The 21,021-nt window shown below is 39.4% G+C and overlaps 1 protein-coding gene across 1 annotated transcript in view; it reads left to right on the forward strand.

Moving 5' to 3' along the window:
• The window catches only part of LOC107386809 (transcription factor COE1-A), a 109,155-nt gene extending 88,397 nt beyond the window's left edge, over positions 1-20,758 (forward strand). The window contains exons 11-17 of the mRNA XM_054731097.2: positions 1,832-1,920; positions 6,556-6,621; positions 6,713-6,875; positions 7,128-7,310; positions 10,077-10,274; positions 11,010-11,078; positions 16,816-20,758. Of these exons, the coding sequence (XP_054587072.1) occupies positions 1,832-1,920; positions 6,556-6,621; positions 6,713-6,875; positions 7,128-7,310; positions 10,077-10,274; positions 11,010-11,077 (767 nt within the window). The 3' untranslated portion in view covers position 11,078; positions 16,816-20,758. The remainder of the gene's footprint in view (positions 1-1,831; positions 1,921-6,555; positions 6,622-6,712; positions 6,876-7,127; positions 7,311-10,076; positions 10,275-11,009; positions 11,079-16,815) is intronic.
• The last annotated feature ends 263 nt before the right edge of the window (positions 20,759-21,021 follow it).

Genomic DNA, 21,021 nt, shown 5'->3' on the forward strand with positions numbered 1-21,021 from the left:
ACACTAACATCCACCCACTGTTACTTTTTACCTCTATTTCTCACACTGAACTTCCAGGGTTCAGCGATGTGGTGACGACACATCGTCAGCATTTATCAGTAAACTCACACACACACACACATCTAGAAGCCTTTAACCACTGTTCTGAGTGACTGACGGAGCTTTCAGAGCTTGACTTGATTGACATGTTGATTGGATAAAGACTTTGCAGAAGTGTAATTGGAACATTAAAGTGAGCGTTAAGTGTTCTTTAAAGCCCTTTTAGATTATACCTGCGGTGTTATTATCAGAGATGCTTCTGACACCATAAGATGCTGCAGCTACAACCTTCTCTGCATATGTGGGCATATGTGTACTTGTCATGAATGTTCTCCAGTTGCAACTGTTTACCAGTTATCAGTTTAGTTATCTGCTATAGACATAGATTGAGTAGGTATTATTTGAACATGTGCAATAGAAACAAATTAAAACAATGATGAGCAAACTGTAACATATAGCATCAAATTAAACAAAACATGAAAGTAAAAACAATGAAAAATTAAGATTAAAAATGATAACATTTATAAATGTCAAAAGGAGTTGGCAGAAGCTTAAACTTATTTTATCCCACCCTTTCTCTAATTATTAGTTAATTTACTCTGTTACGTTTAATCATAATAATTCCACATGATCCCCCTCACTGATGTACATTTCTTTAGTTATAAAATTGTATTTAATATTTGTCCTGACCTTTGAATTTCTTAAACAGGCCTTCCTCTCCTAATTTCAATCCACTTCAGTAAACCCTTTGAAGGTGTTTATTATGAGCTTTAATGGTTAATACCATCCTGAGTTTTACTCTAGGTAGGACACTTACCTGTCACAGTGACTGCACGCAAACCCAGTTAAGTCACGTCCATTTACATCCGGACCATGGGTCTCCAACTGCCAAAAAATTAATGGGCGTCTACGAAGGAATAAAAGTTATTCTCTGATCCCGTTTGATGTGTGCCATGGATTTCACTTATGATGTCCATCAATTTTAAAGACACGTTTTGATGCCAAGAAATCTCTTATTTTCGAACGGCGGTTAAAGTTATTTTAGCTTTAGTGTGAAAATACCTAACAGACTACAAATGTTCGTCTCAAGAAATTGATGTCATCGAACTAGGCATGGGCCCAATCCCAATACTCACACTTCCACGCCTTTCAATTGCACAATCCTGACCAAGGGTGCCAGTGCGTAGGGTGTCCCAATTCTCAAGTGCGGAAGTTGGCCACGTCCATTTTTGCGCCCTTGATCCGCACTTCACCCAAGTCTGCATTGATGCGGACTTGGGTGAAGTATAGTTAGTGTAGAAAGTAGATTAGTTGATGCTCGAAAACTTTTAGACAAAGCAACAACGAATGTAAAATTCTTTTAAATCATTGTTTGATTGAAAGTTGTTAAGAAAGTTTTTTTAAAGCTATCACAGCGACCAGCATCCCAGCATGCGTTGCGATTGATAACGCAATGCTCCCTGTCTTGATTTGGCAATTATTTGCACACTTGTGTACTACGCACTCAAAGCCTTACTGCGCACTTTCTCCAAGTGCACTTTGCTGAAGAGTGCGAATATTGGAATTGGACCATGTGCTGGCTGGAAAGGGAGGAGACTTAGGCTCCCTATGGATGCATTACCTGCAACCGCAGAGGAATAAAACGATTTTTTTTATGGGAAAACATTGACAAGCACAGTATCAGATATGATGGAGTCATTGCAAGAAGCCACGGCTATACCCACACATGAAACGCCGTGGGAGATCTAAACAACCTTTCTAGACTCATCCTCCTGCTTTCTGTTTTCTGCAGCACTGAATGAGCCAACCATAGACTACGGTTTCCAGAGGCTTCAGAAGGTTATCCCTCGGCACCCAGGGGACCCCGAGAGGCTTCCAAAGGTACCGCAACACTTCACTTTGATTTTTGCAAATTTATCTAATGCCTCAATGGGAGAGCGAGCCATGAATAGAGAGACTTCTGAAGGAAACCGTGGCTCTACATGTGTTTTCTCAGTCTGACGGAGCCACACTAAGTTGTTCTGGAATCAAAAGAGTAAACCCGCTGAGAAACAAACATATTAGAACAAAATAGTTGGAATGACATTAAATGGTTTTATTTACTTTAAAAGCTAAATGTGTGTATTTAAACCTCCAGCGGCTTGTGCTTCTACCTCTTTGTCAACTCTAAGCTTCGTCAAACTCCCATTTACAGCTCGAGCGTTTGAATCATTTCCAGAGCAGAGTCATATCTGATTATTTGTTTTTCATCCGTAGATCAGATAGAGAGTTCAGCACATGTAAACAATTAACAACAAATGATGAGCTCTGGTTCTGAGGCCAAACCCTCTCATCCTGATCCATTCGCGCCGGATGACTCTCCTCAGCGTTTGTGAGCCCTAGTGAAGATTTAGAATGTGCACGTTCGAGAGGTCGACTCTACGACCTCGTAAACAGCTGCTCTCGACTGGCTCTGGCTTTCCTGCTGGAGCTGATCCAGGATCGGCTTCATTTGGTGTGACATCATTTTTAAAGAATGGGCGCTGGTCATGATGTGATGATGTGGTGATTGTGTGATGTCAACATGCTCGCGCCAACACCCTGAATTCGACACGTGTTAGCAATAACGTGCTTAATGTCAGTAGAAACAAATGTAGCACATCACATACACCAAAATGTGGTGTAAGGTGTGTGTGTGTGTGCGTGCGTGAGTGTGTGTGTGTGTGTGTGTGTGTGTGTGTGTGTGTGTGTGTGTGTGTGTGTGTGTGTGTGTGTGTGTGTGTGTGTGTGTGTGTGTGTGTGTGTGAGTGTGTGTGTGTGTGTGTGTGTGTTGGCACACACCTGACTGCCTGTTGAGCATCGATCATTCGACGTATTGAAGCTATAAGAGTGTGCTGGCAGCTCCTCACAGACGACAGACAGGCAGACGGGGCAGCCGAGTGTGTGAGAGGATTATCGGTGAACAGCCGATTCTATAATTGTTCAGTGAACATTCAGGGGATTTTAGTAGCTCCACAAAGACACGCAGCAGTTCAGCTGCCAGTTTGTGTCACAGTGATCCACTCAGCATCCATCCATAACGGGACATGCGTACCGTTTCCATGAAGATGCTCATAAACTGCGATTTCACTTCCCTAGATGACATGAGGAAGATTTTACCACAAGCTGGTTAAATATAAAACACTTTTTAGGACATTAGGATTCTAAATTTGAACATAAATTTGCCCAAATAAAGACCGTGTTATTAAATAGTAGGAGCGCAAAAAAGCAAAATGGTATCTTTGGATAGCATTGAGCTCTGTTGCTGCTTTCATACTGCAGCACACAGTCGATCCTCGTCTGCAGTTTAACTGATCCAGACTCCTGTAGTTTGATTGGCGAACAAGGTTCTGATCGAGTTGGATGACTTCCTTTCGTGACCCACTCAGCTGAGTTGGCCATACAGCTCTTTTTAATGACATCAGAAAGGTTGTGTCATCTGACAATGAGTAATCCTGCATGGGTATGAGTAATCCAGGTGAGGCGTTACATGAAAAGCACGTACGTTTGTTTCACAGACTTAAATACAAAAATGTGATGATGTGTGAAACCACACCATCTCTCGACCTATTATACCGTTTTCCCCAAAGGCCGTTAGTGCACACATGTCCATACTTCTGCACATGTATGTGTGTATGATCTAGGCAGTTATCTCCGTGAGCTCCCGTGTAAAGCATGACATCATCTCCATGCGAGGTGTGACCCTCCATGTTTGCTTTCCCTAATGGCACATTAGAAGAAGATCAGGCTGCTAATGTGCTAGCATTAGCGAAGAATAAGTCATGTGTGTTTCATATCTGAGCAATCCTCCACACACACACACACACACACACACACACACACACACACACACACACACACACACACACAAAGCTAAGCATTTCCTACTTCTAATGCATACAACATGTGTATTGAGATAATGTATGGTTATTGTATTAGCACTGCTCATAATTCAGACGATAAAAGCTTGCAGACAGCTCCTGTCAGTCTTTCACTCATCCAGCGGATCTGTCCTTTCTATCACTTTTTTTTTCTTCAGTGTGACTCTCACTTGACCTTTTTACCTAAATATCTACCTGACACAAATTAGAAAGGATCACGCTAGAAGTTTTAGAGAAAAAGTTGTTTAAACTCTGAAAAATTTTGACTTGTTTTTTAAGTCTGCTACCCGCATTTGGATGAAAGCCTTTTTGGCAAGATGAGAATTGACAGTAAATATGTAAATATTCTATAAATACCTGACAGATAGAACGTAGAGCAATCATATGAATCAAACTGAATAAAGCATCAAAATATCACTTTACAACAGCAATGAGTTCTGTAGTCAAAGTCAAACTTTCGGAACTGTTTTCAGTCACAACTGTCTCCAAATCTAAAGTGTACGATAAACCAGACGGTCACTTGTTTTAGAAATAAAACAATTTAGAAAACGATGAGAGTTTTTCCTCCCAGCTTGGCTGGTTTTACAGGCACACTATGCAATATTTTCATATTTTTACATCATGAGCTAAAATGACCCTTTACTAGGTCATTGAAATGTCACGCAGACCCCTGTGGCCAGAAAACCGCATTTGCAACTTCAGAGTTGCAAAGTCGAGCTGACATGCCTGGTGCTGCAGTTTGTTTCCAGCATGTTTCCTGCATGTTTTAGACCATGAACTCAGCTGATTTGTTTGATTTGGTAGAAAGTGATGATTAAGGAAGGCTGAGGAGATATTTCCGCATTTAGATTAAGGTGTTAAGAAGATAAACGCACAGCAATAAGAGTTTAACTTTCGTTTTTACTCAAACAAACATCAGGGGTGCTAAAAGCAAGCCAAAACTACTTAGTATCCCTTTAAACTGCAAATTTTTGTTTAGTCACGATCAGCATCTTTTGACTTCAACAGTGATGGCTGAAAGTTCTAGATATATCATGGATGGGGAAAAAGATTCAGTTCTCCATCTAAGAAAGCTCAACGGATGTCTTTAAATAGGCATGTGTGCAATGTGATGCAACTAACTCCAACAGGCATGGGATGCATAAAAAATGTTACTATTTAAATAAATGTGCTGGGTCTCCTGAAGACTATACCGCCTGTTTCACAGCAGGTGTTTCGAGTAGGCAGCACACGAGTGTATTGACAGGGGGCTGCATTCCATTTAGAGGATGTTTGGCTCCGTTTTACACAACAACCAGCATGCACACCTGCATAAATGGAATGCAGCCCTTGCTTGTACATGTGGGTTCTCAAAAATTTCAGGTATATTTTAAGGTTAAAAAAGGCCTGTCACATCCTGAACAAGAAGGGAGACTGGTAACACTTTTTTGCATTTATTTAAAGTTGCATCAACCCAACAGGAAGTTTTATTATCCATTTGTCAGTAATCAATTAGTTACCTAATAAAAGTCTATAGAAAACCATCAAAGTGTGATGATTTCTGCAGCCATTGATGATGTAGCAGCTCAGACCTGATAATGATGATGTTACCACGGATCATCTTTCCTTCCCGTTTATCAGCTACTGGCCTTACTGGAACCACTTCCACACTCAGGATCGGGTTTCTCTCTCTCTCTCTGTGTGTGTGTGTGTGTGTGTGTGTGTGTGTGTGTGTGTGTGTGTGTGTGTGTGTGTGTGTGTGTGTGTGTGTGTGTGTGTGTGTTTCTAAGTGGCTCAGTTCACCAGTCTAATAATACGAGGTTAACATCGAGGAGCATGAATGTAATAATGTATAAAAGATTGAATTTAGCTTCTTTGACGGGCACGCTAAAATTGCTGACTGGATATGTGACCTTTTATCACTTTACACACACACACACACACACACACTGATGGAAAGGCAGTATGTCCCCCCTACATCATCACAAGCTCACAGCAGAGCACACGTGCAGCGAACCATAAGTGTGTGCGCGACTGCATCCCAGCGTGCAGGTTAACATTGAGTAACTCAGGGTAATTTTCTCTCTGTCACCTCATGCTGCGAACATGACAACACGTTAACTGTTAAACTATCCACCTTGGGCCTCAGGATGGGTGTCCAGAGAGGAGGAGAGTGCGGCAGAGACAAGAAAAGACACCTACCGTAGAGAGAAGCTTTAAGTAGGTAGAGGATCAGTCTTAATGTGGAGGCAACATCAGATGAACAAAGTCATAACGAGAAAGTGAAAGGTGATCTGTGAGGGGGGAAGTAGCAGATTTGGACTGAGGTGTTCCTTAACAGAAGGAATCAAAATCATTGCACCGCAGAAAAGCCTACAAAGAACACCGGACCGACTTTAGGTTTTATTCTAAATAGTTGTCACTCACAGATGTGATTAAGAGGCATGAAAGCACTCAGGCTGACAGCAGATGATCTCCCTTTAAAAGAAGTGAAAAGCAATTTGTTTATCAAGAAGGAAGAGTGAAAAAATAGATGAAGGGTGTAGGAGGCAACGGTGGAATTGTCTATTTTGAGGACGAAAAGACAAGCAAATTGAAATCCTAATGTTTTACTTTTAACTTCGGCTTTTTTGATCAGGAAGTTATTCTAAAAAGAGCTGCAGACCTGGTGGAAGCCCTCTATGGACTGCCTCATAATAACCAGGTACACACTCACCCACCCACAAACACACACTCAGATGTGTAAAAGCGGTCTCTGTGTTGAACTCGTGTGGACCTTTCTCGTCCTTACTTAGGAGATCATCCTTAAACGAGCGGCAGATATTGCAGAAGCTCTCTACAGCGTTCCTCGAGGACACACCCAGCTCTCCAGCTCAACTCACTCGAGCATGATGGGAGTGAACTCCTTCACCGGACAACTGTCCGTCAACGTTTCCGAACCCTCACAAGCCAATCAGGGTACGAATTTAGATTCCAAATACATCCTACACAGAAAGTTCTTCTTGCTTTGATGTGTTTGATGCATGCATGTCTTGTCAGTTATGTCATGATCACTTTTTTAAATGCAAGAAAACATTTTTGTTGGTTGTGCCAACACATAATGTAAATTGTTTTACCACTTTTTTCCCCTTTAAATCTTGGAGCTTCAAATGGTGTTTTCTATCATTGCATCACTTTAACTGTCTTCCTCCTCCTTGATTCTTCCTGCAGGGTTTGTACGCAGCAGCAGCAGCGTGTCACCCCACGGTTATGTACCCAGCTCTACACCTCAGCAGACCAGTTACACCTCAGTCAGTAGCACCATGAATGGCTACACCAACAACGCCGGCATGACCAACCTCGGAGGCTCACCCACTTTCCTCAACGGCTCTGCGGCCAACTCGCCTTATGCTAGTGAGTTCATAGTTTAATAGCAGGTGTTGTATTTTACATTTAGGAAAAAAAAGATAAATGAAGGCAGTAATTTTCACCTTTGCTTCAAAGTCTTGCAGTAGGATCACAGACTTACAGTTGACAGTTCTACTTTGTCTTTTGTCTGAATGTTAAATGCATCCTATGACAGGAGGAGAGAGGGAAGTGATGAGAGTGAAACAAATTGTTCAATAGCAAGGATTGTGTTACAGCAATGCGAGTTAAGTGGATTATTTAATATAAGGCTTTTTCAGACTCTTGGGATGGGTGACTTGGATGCAGGAGAGATGATTGATGAATGGATGGGTGAGGATGAATGGGAAAGGGTGGGTTATAGTGGTTGTAGAAGAGAGGCAGTTCTGAAAGGGTGAGGCCGATAGCAGAACAAAACAAATTATTTTTGAATGAATCCATTAGACAGTAAAACGTATTTGCTTTGTTATATTTAAATATAGTTAATAGAATGACGTCATCATTGAGAGGAGAAGGAGATTTTGAAATTTGACCACGTCTACTCCCTTTCACCTTCTGAAATGAGCCAAAAGTCGCGCCTCATAACGCACTCGCAAATAGCCTTGTAGCGCTAACGGATAAGTACTGTTTTTGGTATATTCCTGCTCAGATGCAGCTGATTCTAATGGTGCATTCCAGTAGTCTAGTGAACTAGACCAAATTATTGCTTTGCAAATTTTGGTCTAGGCACGCTCCATTGGAACCTAAGCAGCTCCTACCCGGACTCTGGCTAGCCAATCACAGCTCTCTAGAGGGGTTTCAAACACATGAAGAGCTGTGATTGGTCCATAATGGTGGGCCAGTCATAGTGCTCTATCTGCTTTGGTGAACAAATCACAGAGCTTTATCCATTTTGTGGGCCAATCAGGGCACTCTATATGCCTGGTGGGTGGGATGATGCAACAGAGTGAAACAAGAGTATGTCACATTTTCATTGTCCAGTGGAATGCGGAGATCATTTGAAAGACAACGGTAGAACCCGCCCCACAACCTGAATGTTACGCTAATCACGTAGCTCCAATATACAAAACATCAATGGAGCGTGGCCAGACTAAATAATACATTTATTTAGTCTGGCTTGCCAGGCTAGCATTCCAGTTGTCCTCTGAACTCATTTTTCCTAGATAAGTTAACCGGAAATGATGCAATGAACTCTGAATTCTGAGCTGCAAGGTCGTAGGTTTCAGAGGACCTTGAGATCCCAAATCTAAAGATGGCTGCACCCGGTGCTACCAGGAAGTAGCTATCATCTTTATTTTTTTCTCATTTCTATGCTCTGTTTTCTTTCTTTTTGCTATTTAACAGCACCGGTAAGTTGTTTATTGTTGTTATCAATAGTTATGTCATTGATCGGTGTTTATGGTTTATACTTTTCCTGTTGATTTTATTTTCACATTTGATTTGTAATGTTTTTCTGGTTGTATGTGGAAAGTACTGAAGGGCATGTGTGTCACTATTATTTAGATGTGGAGAATAGTTGGTTACATAATTCTTATGGTTAAGTAGTCTACAACACTGGTGGCGTTCATTTTTTCCAAGCCTGTTATGTGTATGCCACAAATTTCCTACTCAGAAATTCTGAGTTTTGAGGACAACTGGAATGTCCAATAACTGTTGAATTATCTCCTCATCATGTTGTGCAGGAGCTGCTAACACTCGTTATAATCAAATCTGCAGTGTTCATGCAGGGAAACATCTAAAGCCAGCAGGAATTCGGCACTCATGATCAATGCTAACGCTACAACAACCTAAAACAATACAGTCGCATGTAGCGGGAGGCTGAATGCTACGCTAATCACGTAGCTCCAATATACAAAAGATAAATCCCTTTTCATTTCGCTGCTTCCTCTTCCACAGTTAGCTTGAAGTTCACAAACTGACATGAATTCAAAGTAGGCCAAGTTAGCATTCAAGCTAGGTTGGTGTGCTAAGCTAACTACGCGTCAGAGTCGCCTCGTAGTGCACACTGGGGATTGGGGTGCTCATAGATTGATAGCTCCCTCGTGTGGATACGCAACTCTTATTGCCAACACTCTGGGCTTGCATTAATGGTTCGTTTTGCCAGGGGAGGGGCTTAGGGGAAATATAAATATTAAAGTCTATCATAGAACTGGGTGATTTAGTCAAATTTAAGCATTTTTGAAGTTACTTTAAAGGTGTAGATCTCTGAAAACCAATTTTATCATTATTTCTGATTATAAAACTAAGTTAATGCCAGCTGAACATGAAAATATTCTTCCAACCCCATTCTAGCATTAGCTTCTGATATAAAATAGACAGTGAAAATACAGGTTTTGAAAAGCCTGACAGATCTACATCACACAATGACATTAACATCCATTGACTCATGACAGGGAAGGCTGCTGCTGGTTTAGCATCCAGAAAACAAGATAGAACGCCCAGCTAGCAGAAGCTAACCATTAGCATTAGCAACACCACTAAACAGCAGAACTCCTTCAGGCTTGTGTTATTTGTGCAGATAAAACATCAATGTTGCAAAGCAAACTGAGTCGGTGATAGAGTCGTGTCACTGTTAGCCAATCAGAGGTGAGGTCGGAAGCTACTTTCTCCCCAGGTGACTTGTACTTCCTGAAATATCTGAGCTTTTTTTTCCAGAGAACAACTAATAAAGACCACTGCAAATGTATTGATTAAATGAGTGAACCACATCTTTAAAAATGTTAAACTATGCTCTCCAGCTTTAAGTTTTAAAATGTTTGTTTTTGTTTTTCTCAGTTGTTCCATCCAGTCCCACCATGGCCTCCTCCACATCCCTACCATCCAACTGCTCTTCCTCTTCTGGAGTCTTCTCCTTCTCTCCAGCCAACATGGTGTCAGCTGCCGTTAAGCAGAAGTCTGCCTTCGCTCCGGTGGTCAGACCCTCATCGTCCCCTCCACCTTCCTGCACCAGTGCTAACGGAAACGGACTCCAAGGTAACCTACCATGTTTCGGCTCAGCATTAAGCGCATAACACTAAGGCTGCAGCTGAGGTTCATTGCTGTCACTAAAAGCTGTTCAGTCCCACTTGTTCAATGATTTGTTGCTGTGTTTAGAAGATGGGGTGTTACATTATCAGATGCACTGCACATTTTTAAAATCTGAAATCCATTACAAGCCATCTCAGATGGAACACACACAGTTCAAAAGCCCAATCAGTCCCTCCCACCTTTGTTTTAGGGCTTGATCCTGGAGTTATATTGTAATCTGGCCTTCACATTTGTTTCCCAGCTTGTCTTCAGTCTGTCAGCTGAGATTCATCTCTGACATGTGCAGATTTAATCCAGATTGTTCAAAAAAGAAAAAAGGGCCTGAACAACATAAAGTTCCTCTGAAATCACTCAGAATGCAGCACACGTGTGACACCACAACCAGAACAAAAGAAGTGCTGAGCAAAATCAGTTTGGCAGAAAAAGGTTTTATTTCAACAAACAAATGTTTAATAAGTTCCCGTGGCCCTCTGGGAGAGCTGTTTGTGTTAGAAAACACAGTCTGTGTACACAGGGACACATTTTATATGATTTTCTAGGTATTTGTTGATTTGAAAATCTATCTGTTCACCCACATATTGTTAAATTGATGTTTACAATGCTCTTTTGCCCATTTTTTCCCTAGAATTTTGTATCTTTTTCTCACCATTCCTTCATTCTTACATCTCTACTTTTCTCTAGATCAAACATTTGTGGACTCTAGCAAGTACTCATCAGCTGCCTCTCTACAAGGCCTGGCCTTCACCTGAAGTATGTTCCTCAGCTGCTTCCTTTTTCATCTCTGTTGTCTTCATGCACGTGCAACCTTTGACTAATTCTCTGAGTCTTGTGTGTGTTTTATATAGTATTGCCTTATGCATCATCCGCTATTCTCTCCACCTTCACTCTGTCTCCCCATCACCTCTCAAGTAACAGATCTCGCCATTTAGCTGTCTGGTAACTCCGCCCTCTCCTCCTACTTGCTGGGAAAAGAGGCAGGAAGTTCGATATTTACAAAGAAAGAAACAGACTTTTGGCATGGAGGATTCCTTACTCAACATTGCTGACTTTGTTTAGCTGTGCGTGTGAAGTGAGCATGTGTGGGGGTGTGGGAACTCAAAGAGTTGCCTCAAGGCGCAACTGAAATAAATACACCCCACTTAGTAATACACACACACACACACACACACACACACACACACACACACACACACATACACATATATACTTTCCTCTGTCACACACATTGGGTGATCACACATAGGCATCTTACTGGGAACCAATCAACAATGACAGCTGCTCGACAGTCTCAACAGTTTCTACTGTCAGTTTATCTCAACAGTTTCTACTGTCAGTTTACCGGTCCCGCTGTGTTTCCAACACAACACAGGAGCTCAGATGAAACATCACCATTAACATTTGTAGAGTTTTGTCACGAAGGTATTAGAATGTGTAATTTTTCTCTAAAAAAATCCATATGTTAGTTTATTGCAGACAACATGACAACAAACTGGTGACAATTAGAGGTTTACTGTGTAACAAAATGACAACAATTAGCATTTATGTTAGTATTCTCCTTAAAGAAGTGGATTACTCATTTAATCAATACATTTGCAGTGGTCTCTAGCAGGAACGGATGGCTTACGGGCAGTTCTAAGGGCACAAAAAAGCCTGTAAACCCCTGGCTCAGTAGGGCCAAGTCTGCAACATCACATGATAGCTCAACATGGCAAGATGGAGTCTTATGTTATGATATTTGGACATCTCTCCCCCAGTTGGACAACAGCAACCCTACTTTACCACTGACTTGCAAGATGGATCTTTTATCTCCGCAAATAACACAATCCTGGAGGAGCTTCTGCCGTCAAGTGAAGTCGCTAATACTAATGGTTAGCTTAAACTAGCCGAGATGTCCGTTGCTGATTACCGGACACTAAATCAACAACAGCCTTCCCCATCACAAGTCAAGATGGGTGAATCCATGAATGATAATTCACAGTTTGATGAGGATCTGTCAGGATTTCCAAATTCTATATTTTTACACTTTATTTTCTATCAGAAACTAAAGCCTGGGGCACACCAAGCCATTATAGTTAATGAGACTGGGCACACGGGGAGTGCCGAGGCGCTAAAGATAGGCACCCGCTGTATCTCAAGCAGCGCAGTAGCACCGCGGCTGTTGACAGCATTGTGGAGTACTTTACAACAGATAATACAACGCGGAATGGGTTTACGGCACAAACCCAGTCGCAGTTTTGACAACTTTAAAGTACTGTAGCGTTGAGTACTACATATTTAGGAATTAAAGGCTGTTGCTATTCAGCTTATGTTTTAATTCCTAAGAAAGATCAAACAAATTGACGAATGAAATTATATGCACACATATATATATAGATATCTATATGTATATGTAATGGATAGAAATTCATACACCAACTTGCTTGGTCTATGTTTAATCAAAAGATTAATGTTTAATTTTAAAGATTTAATTTAATAGCAAAGTTATTTGTTAATTCAGAAGATCTAAAGATCTTTGTTCATTCAGTGATCTATACACACCCTCTCTGTGTTTATTTCAATGAAGAGTCAAGTTTAAAAAGTTAAGGAATTTATTACTAACAATTTAAAATGTGACAATTTAAAAGACAATTTATAAAAGCTTCGGTATTAAAAGAACCAATTGTTTGGATGGATCTAAGATGAAGTGTGTTTTGCTTGCTGGTGAATGCGTGATGTCTCAGAACGTATATCTTGAAGGAGAGCGCGTTCTGGGTGAAAAGGAATTTGGTTGCAACAAACTAAGTTGTTGTTATCAAACAGCATTCAGACGCAATCTTGTGTTCTACCTCACCATTCAGACGACCCTCTATTCAGATCCGGAGGTCAAGGGAGGAGGTTGATCAGCCTCTGGGTACCCAGTCCGGTAGGGAAGACCAGTGGTACTGACTCTCTGGTCCTAGAGTTGCCGCAGGCACACAGGTGTGGAATTGGTTTGCGTCTGAGCAGATTCTTAAGGAATCTCGTAGCATCAGCTTTGGTCTGCAGGTGTCGTTTGTTGTGTCGTAGCAATTCTGCCAGCGTGACAGAGGTCGCTTGCTGGTTAAAGAGCGTGTGGGCAGCCGTCCCACTTCTCTAGAACTAATTCGCAAAATGCTGAGAGTTCTGTTTTATACGATGGGCATTCCCTGGTCTAACGAATTAGGTTTTGACATGTCTTTAACATACCTCAGAAGCCCGCCTTCCCAAGATAGAAAGCTCTGGTGTTATGAAAAAGACATGTGAGTGCAATTAACCTTAACCCGATTACTGTGTCCTGCATGGTGAGTATAAGTGCAGATGATCTTCTTGTCACTGTTAAACATTACTGATTATCATAAACAATAATTATTAACCAAAGAATAATAATTCATTTCAGTAATTAAATACATTTATAATGAACCTTTGGGGATTTAACAGTTAAAAGAGTTTATTATAAATGATTCTTCTGGAACGTGATAAAATCCTTGTCTTGCTGTGGGGGCAAAGGAAGTCAAGATATGGTAAGGCAGTTCAGATTAAAGATGATTTACAGCAGACTTCGCGTCTCCTGTGATGGATAATCTGTAGATAGAAGCACAGCCAGGACAGCTTGACCCAGCTGAGGAAGTGTGACCTTTGGGTCACAAATGAGGCCATTCATGCCGCTACAGTACTATTGATCCTAAAATGTTTTAATAAATAGCGTACTTACCCACTGTTAATGAATTGCAGTCTCACAAACACGACGGCATATCTGATCACGTATAAACAATAGAGTCATTCCCCTGTTCTCAAGTCCTGCGTGATGTTGTAACTATCGCGCGACTATCCAAGAAGTGCTCAGTGGCGCATTCTGTGACCACTTGACTTCTCAAAACTGCGGGCGCAATGCTGCGCGGCTCATCCACTTCCGGTGTGCTTAATGCAGGAGATAAGTGTAGGAGTCTTTTTCATGTTAATCCTGCATGGATAACTCAGAGGGATTTTAATTTTTTAAAAAATCAATAAATAACGGTTTGTCAGTCGACCACACCTTTAAACGCTGTCCGCTCTTTATATAACTACTGATTATACCCAAGTCAGTGGCAATTTCCATCAATGAACATGCTCCTATGTTTATTCAAGTTAGCTTCAAGTAATTGCTCTCCGCCCGAGGAGAAAAACGGGCAATAATAGCTATTTCCTATATTAGACTTCCAGGGGAGGGGGTAAGAGGCCAGGAGAAATTAAGCTGGCTTGGTCCTCTAAGCTGTTTTCTCTCCATACAAATTGTTCAAAATCCTTTCAAGACTTTGCTAAGACATGCATGACATCACTGATCAGTGCCAAGTGGTGTCCACGAACATGAATTACGGTCAGATGTTTTATTCTGACAAAGCACTGTAATTTAATCCATTCGGGTGATGGAAAGAGTGGTTGTGTGATGTAAAAAGCAACCCAGAAGAAACGTTTTATAAAACACTCTTTAGGAGGCAACAAAACGACCAAAATGGCGCCTTTGTGGAGGGATTTCTGCCGCATTGTTTGCCGATATCATTTCCTACTGACTGTCAGGAATTCCACCTCCCAAAATTCTCACGGGCGGTCCATATCATCACGCAAGCCTATTTAGGGAATTAAACCACACCAACTCATCGCTCAGTCATCAATTAATTTCATCCTTGTCAAGAGCTCAGAGCTTCTTCGCTCCTCATCATGTTCGCTAGTAAGTTTTGTTCCTTCTTTTGTTTTAACATCTCCTCCCTTTGATTCTCTACTAAAGCACATAGGTTTCACCAGATTAAACCGCTTGTCAGCACCTCCCTGTGTCTGGGTCTTCAAAGTGCACTACAGCCAAGCCTGCTGTACTCCTGGTGTCTCATTAATCATCCTGACATTGAGTTACAACCAATCAGCATGAATTAACCATAAGTCCCGCCCAGCGACTCTACCAGGCCATTTCCAAGTGCATACCCCAGTTCAGGTACTCAGATGGTCCCTGACATAGGCCAAAATGGTGAAATGGAGATGTGTGCATGCTGGGAAATTACCCAGAAGTTCTGATAGTGGAAATGAGCCCAATGTTTTTGTCTTTGTCAAACTGTATTCATTTCTCTGATTGTTTGGTTAAATACCTCATTGGACACTATTTGATAAAATTATTGAAAAGTAATTATCCAAGTTGGCCTTCATGCCTCACTCCAGAAAACACAAAAATGGTTATAACTCGATCAGTTTTACAGATTTTGCTGAGCCCAGTAGCTGTTATGTTTCTGCATACCCCTCAGAATGTAGAAAGTTGCGCCCCCAGCCAAGATAATAGAAGATAATATTCATATTTACATATTTCTAGTTCTAGTTACTGTATTTCATGAATTTGCCCTTAGTTTTATATTCCAAATAGGAGGCACACATCACACTATGGCGCTTTCCCTCAGACAAACTGCATTTTTTAACCACCTAAGCGTTAAAATCAATGTTTTGCAACAAAACATGTGAATTTGTGGACGTGTTTATTTAATAAACACCCCTGGGTGTTTGCATAAGTATTGAATTTTTCTGTATGCTTAATTCGTTCTGTCATTGTTGCTATTGTTCAATAAAGTTAAATAAAATAGCGCCCCAATCCATAAGAATCCCTCAAAACTTATTTTTCCCATATGAGGAAATTAATTTGAGTACATAGAAATTGTTATTTATTTATTCATGGTGTTCAGTTTTGGGATTATGTGAGGGAGTACATACTGTATAAATTACTAAGGTAATGAAATATGTTGAGGGGAAAATTCATCCATGTTTTCTAAGATGAACTACCACCTGTGAAAATTACAACCTCGAGCAGATCCGGTTACCCGAGCACATTATGTGCCAGTGGACTAAGATTTTCAATGTCAAGTTATCAATGGAACTTCTGTGATTTGTTCGGACCATCCATGTCAATTTAGATATTGGTCCCCTGAAAAACTAAGAAAACTGGAACAATTTTCATCAATCAAAGAATCTCCCTCAGATTCCCAGACAGAGCGTGCAAAGTGGACATGTTCGTGGAAAAGCGGACGTGTGGTCACTGTAATAAATGCATCTTCTTTTAAGTGTGTAGGCTTAGAGTGTGTCATGCCTAAATCGGTCCGGATGGAAACAGTCTCTCTTCCGACTCGGTGTAAATGCAATCTAATCCTTCACATTCAGTGAAGTGACGTGTTTCTGTTAAGTCTCCCATAAAGTAATAAAGACAAATGTAATGTTCTCTGTAGTTGTGTGTGTGTGTGTGTGTGTGCGTGTGTGCGTGCGTGCGCGCATCACTAACTTACATTATATCATGCATCACTCTTTGATTGTCATGATTTATTTTTCCATTGATGATTTTTATGTCACACAGCTGCACAGATGAGAAAACAGTTATGTGTCTACTTGGGATGTTTTTTACAACAAAAAAAAATATTTGGCTGAGTTTTAAAAGTTTTTTTTTCCTCCACTCCTTCTGATTTTCTCTTTCCTCTCTTCTCTGCAGCCATCCCGGGGATGATCATCCCGCCCATGTAGAGGTGTGAGTGTGTGATCGTGTGTTTCTGTAAGAGTTGAACACACTCTGTCGCTGATCCCGAAGGAGGATTTGGTGTAAGTCAGACTCCGGTCGCGGATGGAAGCATCCGTCTATAGCTGAAGGAACAAAACCAACTCAGGCCCTTTTTAACACAAAAGAACAAACACAAGAAGAACAAAAAACTGCAAGAAAATTGTCATTTGGACATTATGCACTGTAAGGCTTTTATAGGAGAACGGCCACGCCTGCGTTATGATTCTCTACGATTGAAGGAAGAGAAAATTTCCTTCCTTACATTTCTATTTTTCTTTTTGTGAAACAGGTGATGTGTTTTAATTTTCTTCAACTGTAAAATGAGCGGTTTTCTATTTATGACGTCACCGAAGGAGAATAATGTGAAGATCTGATGACGCTGAGTTTAAATGAGGAAGGAGGTACCGGGGTCTGATCCAGCCAACACAGACAAGCCAAACCAGATTCGCCAAATTCCCACCCCACTCATCAGCTTTTAGACCAACATTTCTCCTCTCTAGATTCAGCTGAAGGACTCAGATGTTTCCCAGCATCACATGATGTTGCAGTCAAAGCAAAACCAGTGTTTACTTTCAGCTTACATCTGCTTTCATATGTTAGATTTTATATTAGATGTACAAAATGATGTTTTGTTTATTGCCGAAGTGAAATAAATTCTACAAGTGATTTTTTTTACTAGATTTGGTAATAACTAATTTTATGCAGCTGGATGCCAACAGATGTTCTGAGTCCTCCCTCCGTTTCTGCAACCAAATCTGAAGTTGGTGTGAACTGTCCACTTTTAGGAGAAAGAACATGTCTTAAAGGACTGCTGCCATTTTGATTTTGATTTTTTTTTTTTTTTTTTTTTGTATTTATGATATTTGCTTTGTAGAGTTTTTCATAGATAAGTTCATTCTTGTTTTTCTGGTTTGCTGCATTGTTAAAATTATAATGGTGGCCAATCAGATTTGAACTGGTTCATGTGGCTGTTTGGATGAGAGAATTAGCCAATGATGTTGCTGCTCTGGGAGGAATGTTTGATCAAAAATCTGCAGCTCAGTATTAAAGTCCATCCTTGTCTTAAATTATGAACATCGATGTGAGAATTCGCAAAATTTTATTCTAAAATTTTAGTAAAAAATTATTGTTAGTTCAGTTCAAAATGCTGCAAGCTGATTTATGTTATGACCTTAAAACTCTTTACAACTAAAAGTGCCAAGAAAGTCAGAGAGGTGATGGAAACATTTGATTCAGTGAGAAATAGGAAATATTATTATTTTGTAGGATTTTTGTCACTTTTTGCATTTATTTCATAAATGAGAGTTGTTTTAAACTTACTGCGTTCCCTTGCCTTCCACTCAAGTGTTTTATGTGCACAAAAATGTAAGAATCAGATCAAATTTATTTATCTAATATTAGTTATTTCATTCAAATTTGAAGCGAATCTTTGAAAAACCTCTACACAAGAGGTAAACAGAAAACATGCAGTTTGTTGTGTAAAGCTATGGATCATCTGCAAAGAAAGGTAATTGCTCATTGGGTAAATGTGTGTTGTCTTTCAATCATTTTGACATACTTTAACACTGCAAAAAAACTATTTTCAAGAAAGTTTTTAAAAACCTTATTTTAGTCATTTTGTCTTCATTTTGGTTTAAAGAATTCTGGCCAACCAACGTTTGCTTACCCCATTGGAAGATTGTTTTATTCAAAACAAGAAAATTTAACATATCAAAGAATATTTACCTTATTTCAAGTAATGCAGTTTTTCTTTTTAGACTAAAATAAAATAAAACGACTTTTATTTACTTTCTTGAAAATTAAATTTTGCTATGTAGTTGCAATAAATGCAAACCAACTATACCAGATTTTTAAAAGTTAATTCCTGTCTTTAATTTTTTAATGCAATTTTAGGCTGCAATTTAGAACCAAGACAATTAAAACAAAAAACTCTGGGTTAGCCACTAGAGAAGGACAATTTTTGAGGATCTACACACAATTTCTGCATATGTTCTGTTAATTAGGACCAATGCATTTGCTTTATTATGAAATCTGACTAAATCCTCCACACAGGATTTGCTTCCTCTCTAAGAATGTATGATGTCACAAATTTAAATCTTCAGTGTGTTTCTCAACAGTCTTAATGTGTGTTATGTGTAATTTCACCAAAATCACCTTTTTTGACAGATGACTGCAGTCTAATATTACAGCGTGTGATGTTTTACGTAACTTTGTTTAACACATAATCAGAAACAGAAAGGCTTCAATAAGCATGACTGGTGTGTTCACAAAATGTCACGATTGGTTCATATTTGATCTTTACCCTAACTGACATTTATACTGCAAAAACTGATTACCAAGAAAAAAAAATTAAATCCAACTCTTTAGACATTTTTTCTTGTTTTTAGTCTAAAGAGAAAAAATGTTATCAACAAATAAAAACACTACTTGAAATAACATAAATATACTTAAATTTGACTAAAATTTCTTGTTGCTCACAACAAGCTGGTTCTGTTGGAGGTTTTGTCCTGTTAAAGGGGAGTTTTTCCTCTCCACGGTCGCTACATGCTTGCTTAGCATGAAGATTGCTGTAAAGTCTCTGACACAACAAGTCAGTGATTTGACGCTTTCTGATGGGTTCCTTATATAGGAAATTTAACCAATTGGCACTGAACTCAATTGGAATGTTGACTTTGTGAAGTGCCTTGAGACGACTGAATAAACTGAATAGAAATTTTCAGTGTAAAAGTCTGCCGGGGTGAGCAAAAGTAAAACAAGCAACCTATGCTTACCTCATTGGCAAATTTTTACTAGAAAGTTTGATCATATTTAAGAATATTTATCTTATTTTAAGTAGTTCTGATTTTGCAGAAATCAGCCACAGGAAATCTTTATAAACTATTAAGGCGAGATAAAATGTTTGAAAACATTTTACTTTTCTTGAAAATCAATTTTTGCAGTGTACATGCTGAACAGGAATGATTTGTAATCAAATAAATCTCGTCAAAATAAAGGTATCATGAAAGAATTGTGAAAAACGAGGGTAGTTGTCAAGATTTAAATAAAAAGTCTTATAACGGATGTGTTTTTAGGAAAAAATGATGTTTACATCCCAAAATAGGTGTGACAGGATTTAAATTTTACAAAGATATCATGTTGTTTTTGAATGATTGTGTTTGTTAAAAGCCATATTTCCACAGGTTGTCAATCAGACTGATTTAAGCCATGATGTGTTTGTTTTTATTAGGATGGAAGAAGGACGTTTTATTCAGTTTGTCATGTTGGTATATTCTTATAGCATCATTTTGTTGTGTATTTAGATTTAAAATCTCTGTTATATTTAATAATGTATGATTGCATCTTATGCAGCTGAGTTTCAGATGGAACAAAACAACCCAATGAAGGAAATGTTTCTCTTCTTCCCCTTTCCCAGCTTTAAATATTAATTTTTTTGTCTGTTTTATGTGTGTATGTAAATTAGACTTACTCTTCTCCCATATCACCCCTCCATTTGTAACTTTTTCTGAATTTTCTCTATAAAATAAATGAGCCACCTATTTTATTTGATCTCAGTCCTGGGCCTGGAGACCACTGTTCTGGTTGCTTCTGAATGTTACACATGACTGTCAGGAAAATATGTGACATTTCAGAGCAGAAAAGGGGTTTTATGGCTATTTAATGAAATACTTGTAAAGTAAAGATGGAGAGCACTTGCTTGATAGCAGTAAAATCATTTATTCTGGCTTGTATGCGTTCAGGGCATCAAGACGACGAGTAAAGGGGAAACTACTGTAAAAATGATTACGTTGATTTTGTAATATTTTGAACTTTGAAGTGTAAAATAACTTTTTGACTTTCACTATATTTAATTAAAGTTCTTTCATCTCTGAGAAAAAAATGTTTTTGCCACTTCATTAAAACTGTCCATTAAACACACAAGAAGAGGATGCACTGGAATAAATATGGATTCAGACACGTAAATTAGATGTTTCAGTGTAGGTTTCTGACTATAATCCTGTTGATTTATTGACTTACTGATTTTTGCACAAAATGTGTAAATGTGGCTCCACTCATGTTTTCCTATTTACTTTTTTCAACATGAGTCAAATATCAATTAAGTAGTTAAAGGTGTGGTTTATTCATTTATTCAGTACAATTGCA

This window comes from Nothobranchius furzeri, chromosome 10 (genome assembly GCF_043380555.1).
Source record: "Nothobranchius furzeri strain GRZ-AD chromosome 10, NfurGRZ-RIMD1, whole genome shotgun sequence".
Classification (NCBI taxonomy): domain Eukaryota; kingdom Metazoa; phylum Chordata; class Actinopteri; order Cyprinodontiformes; family Nothobranchiidae; genus Nothobranchius; species Nothobranchius furzeri.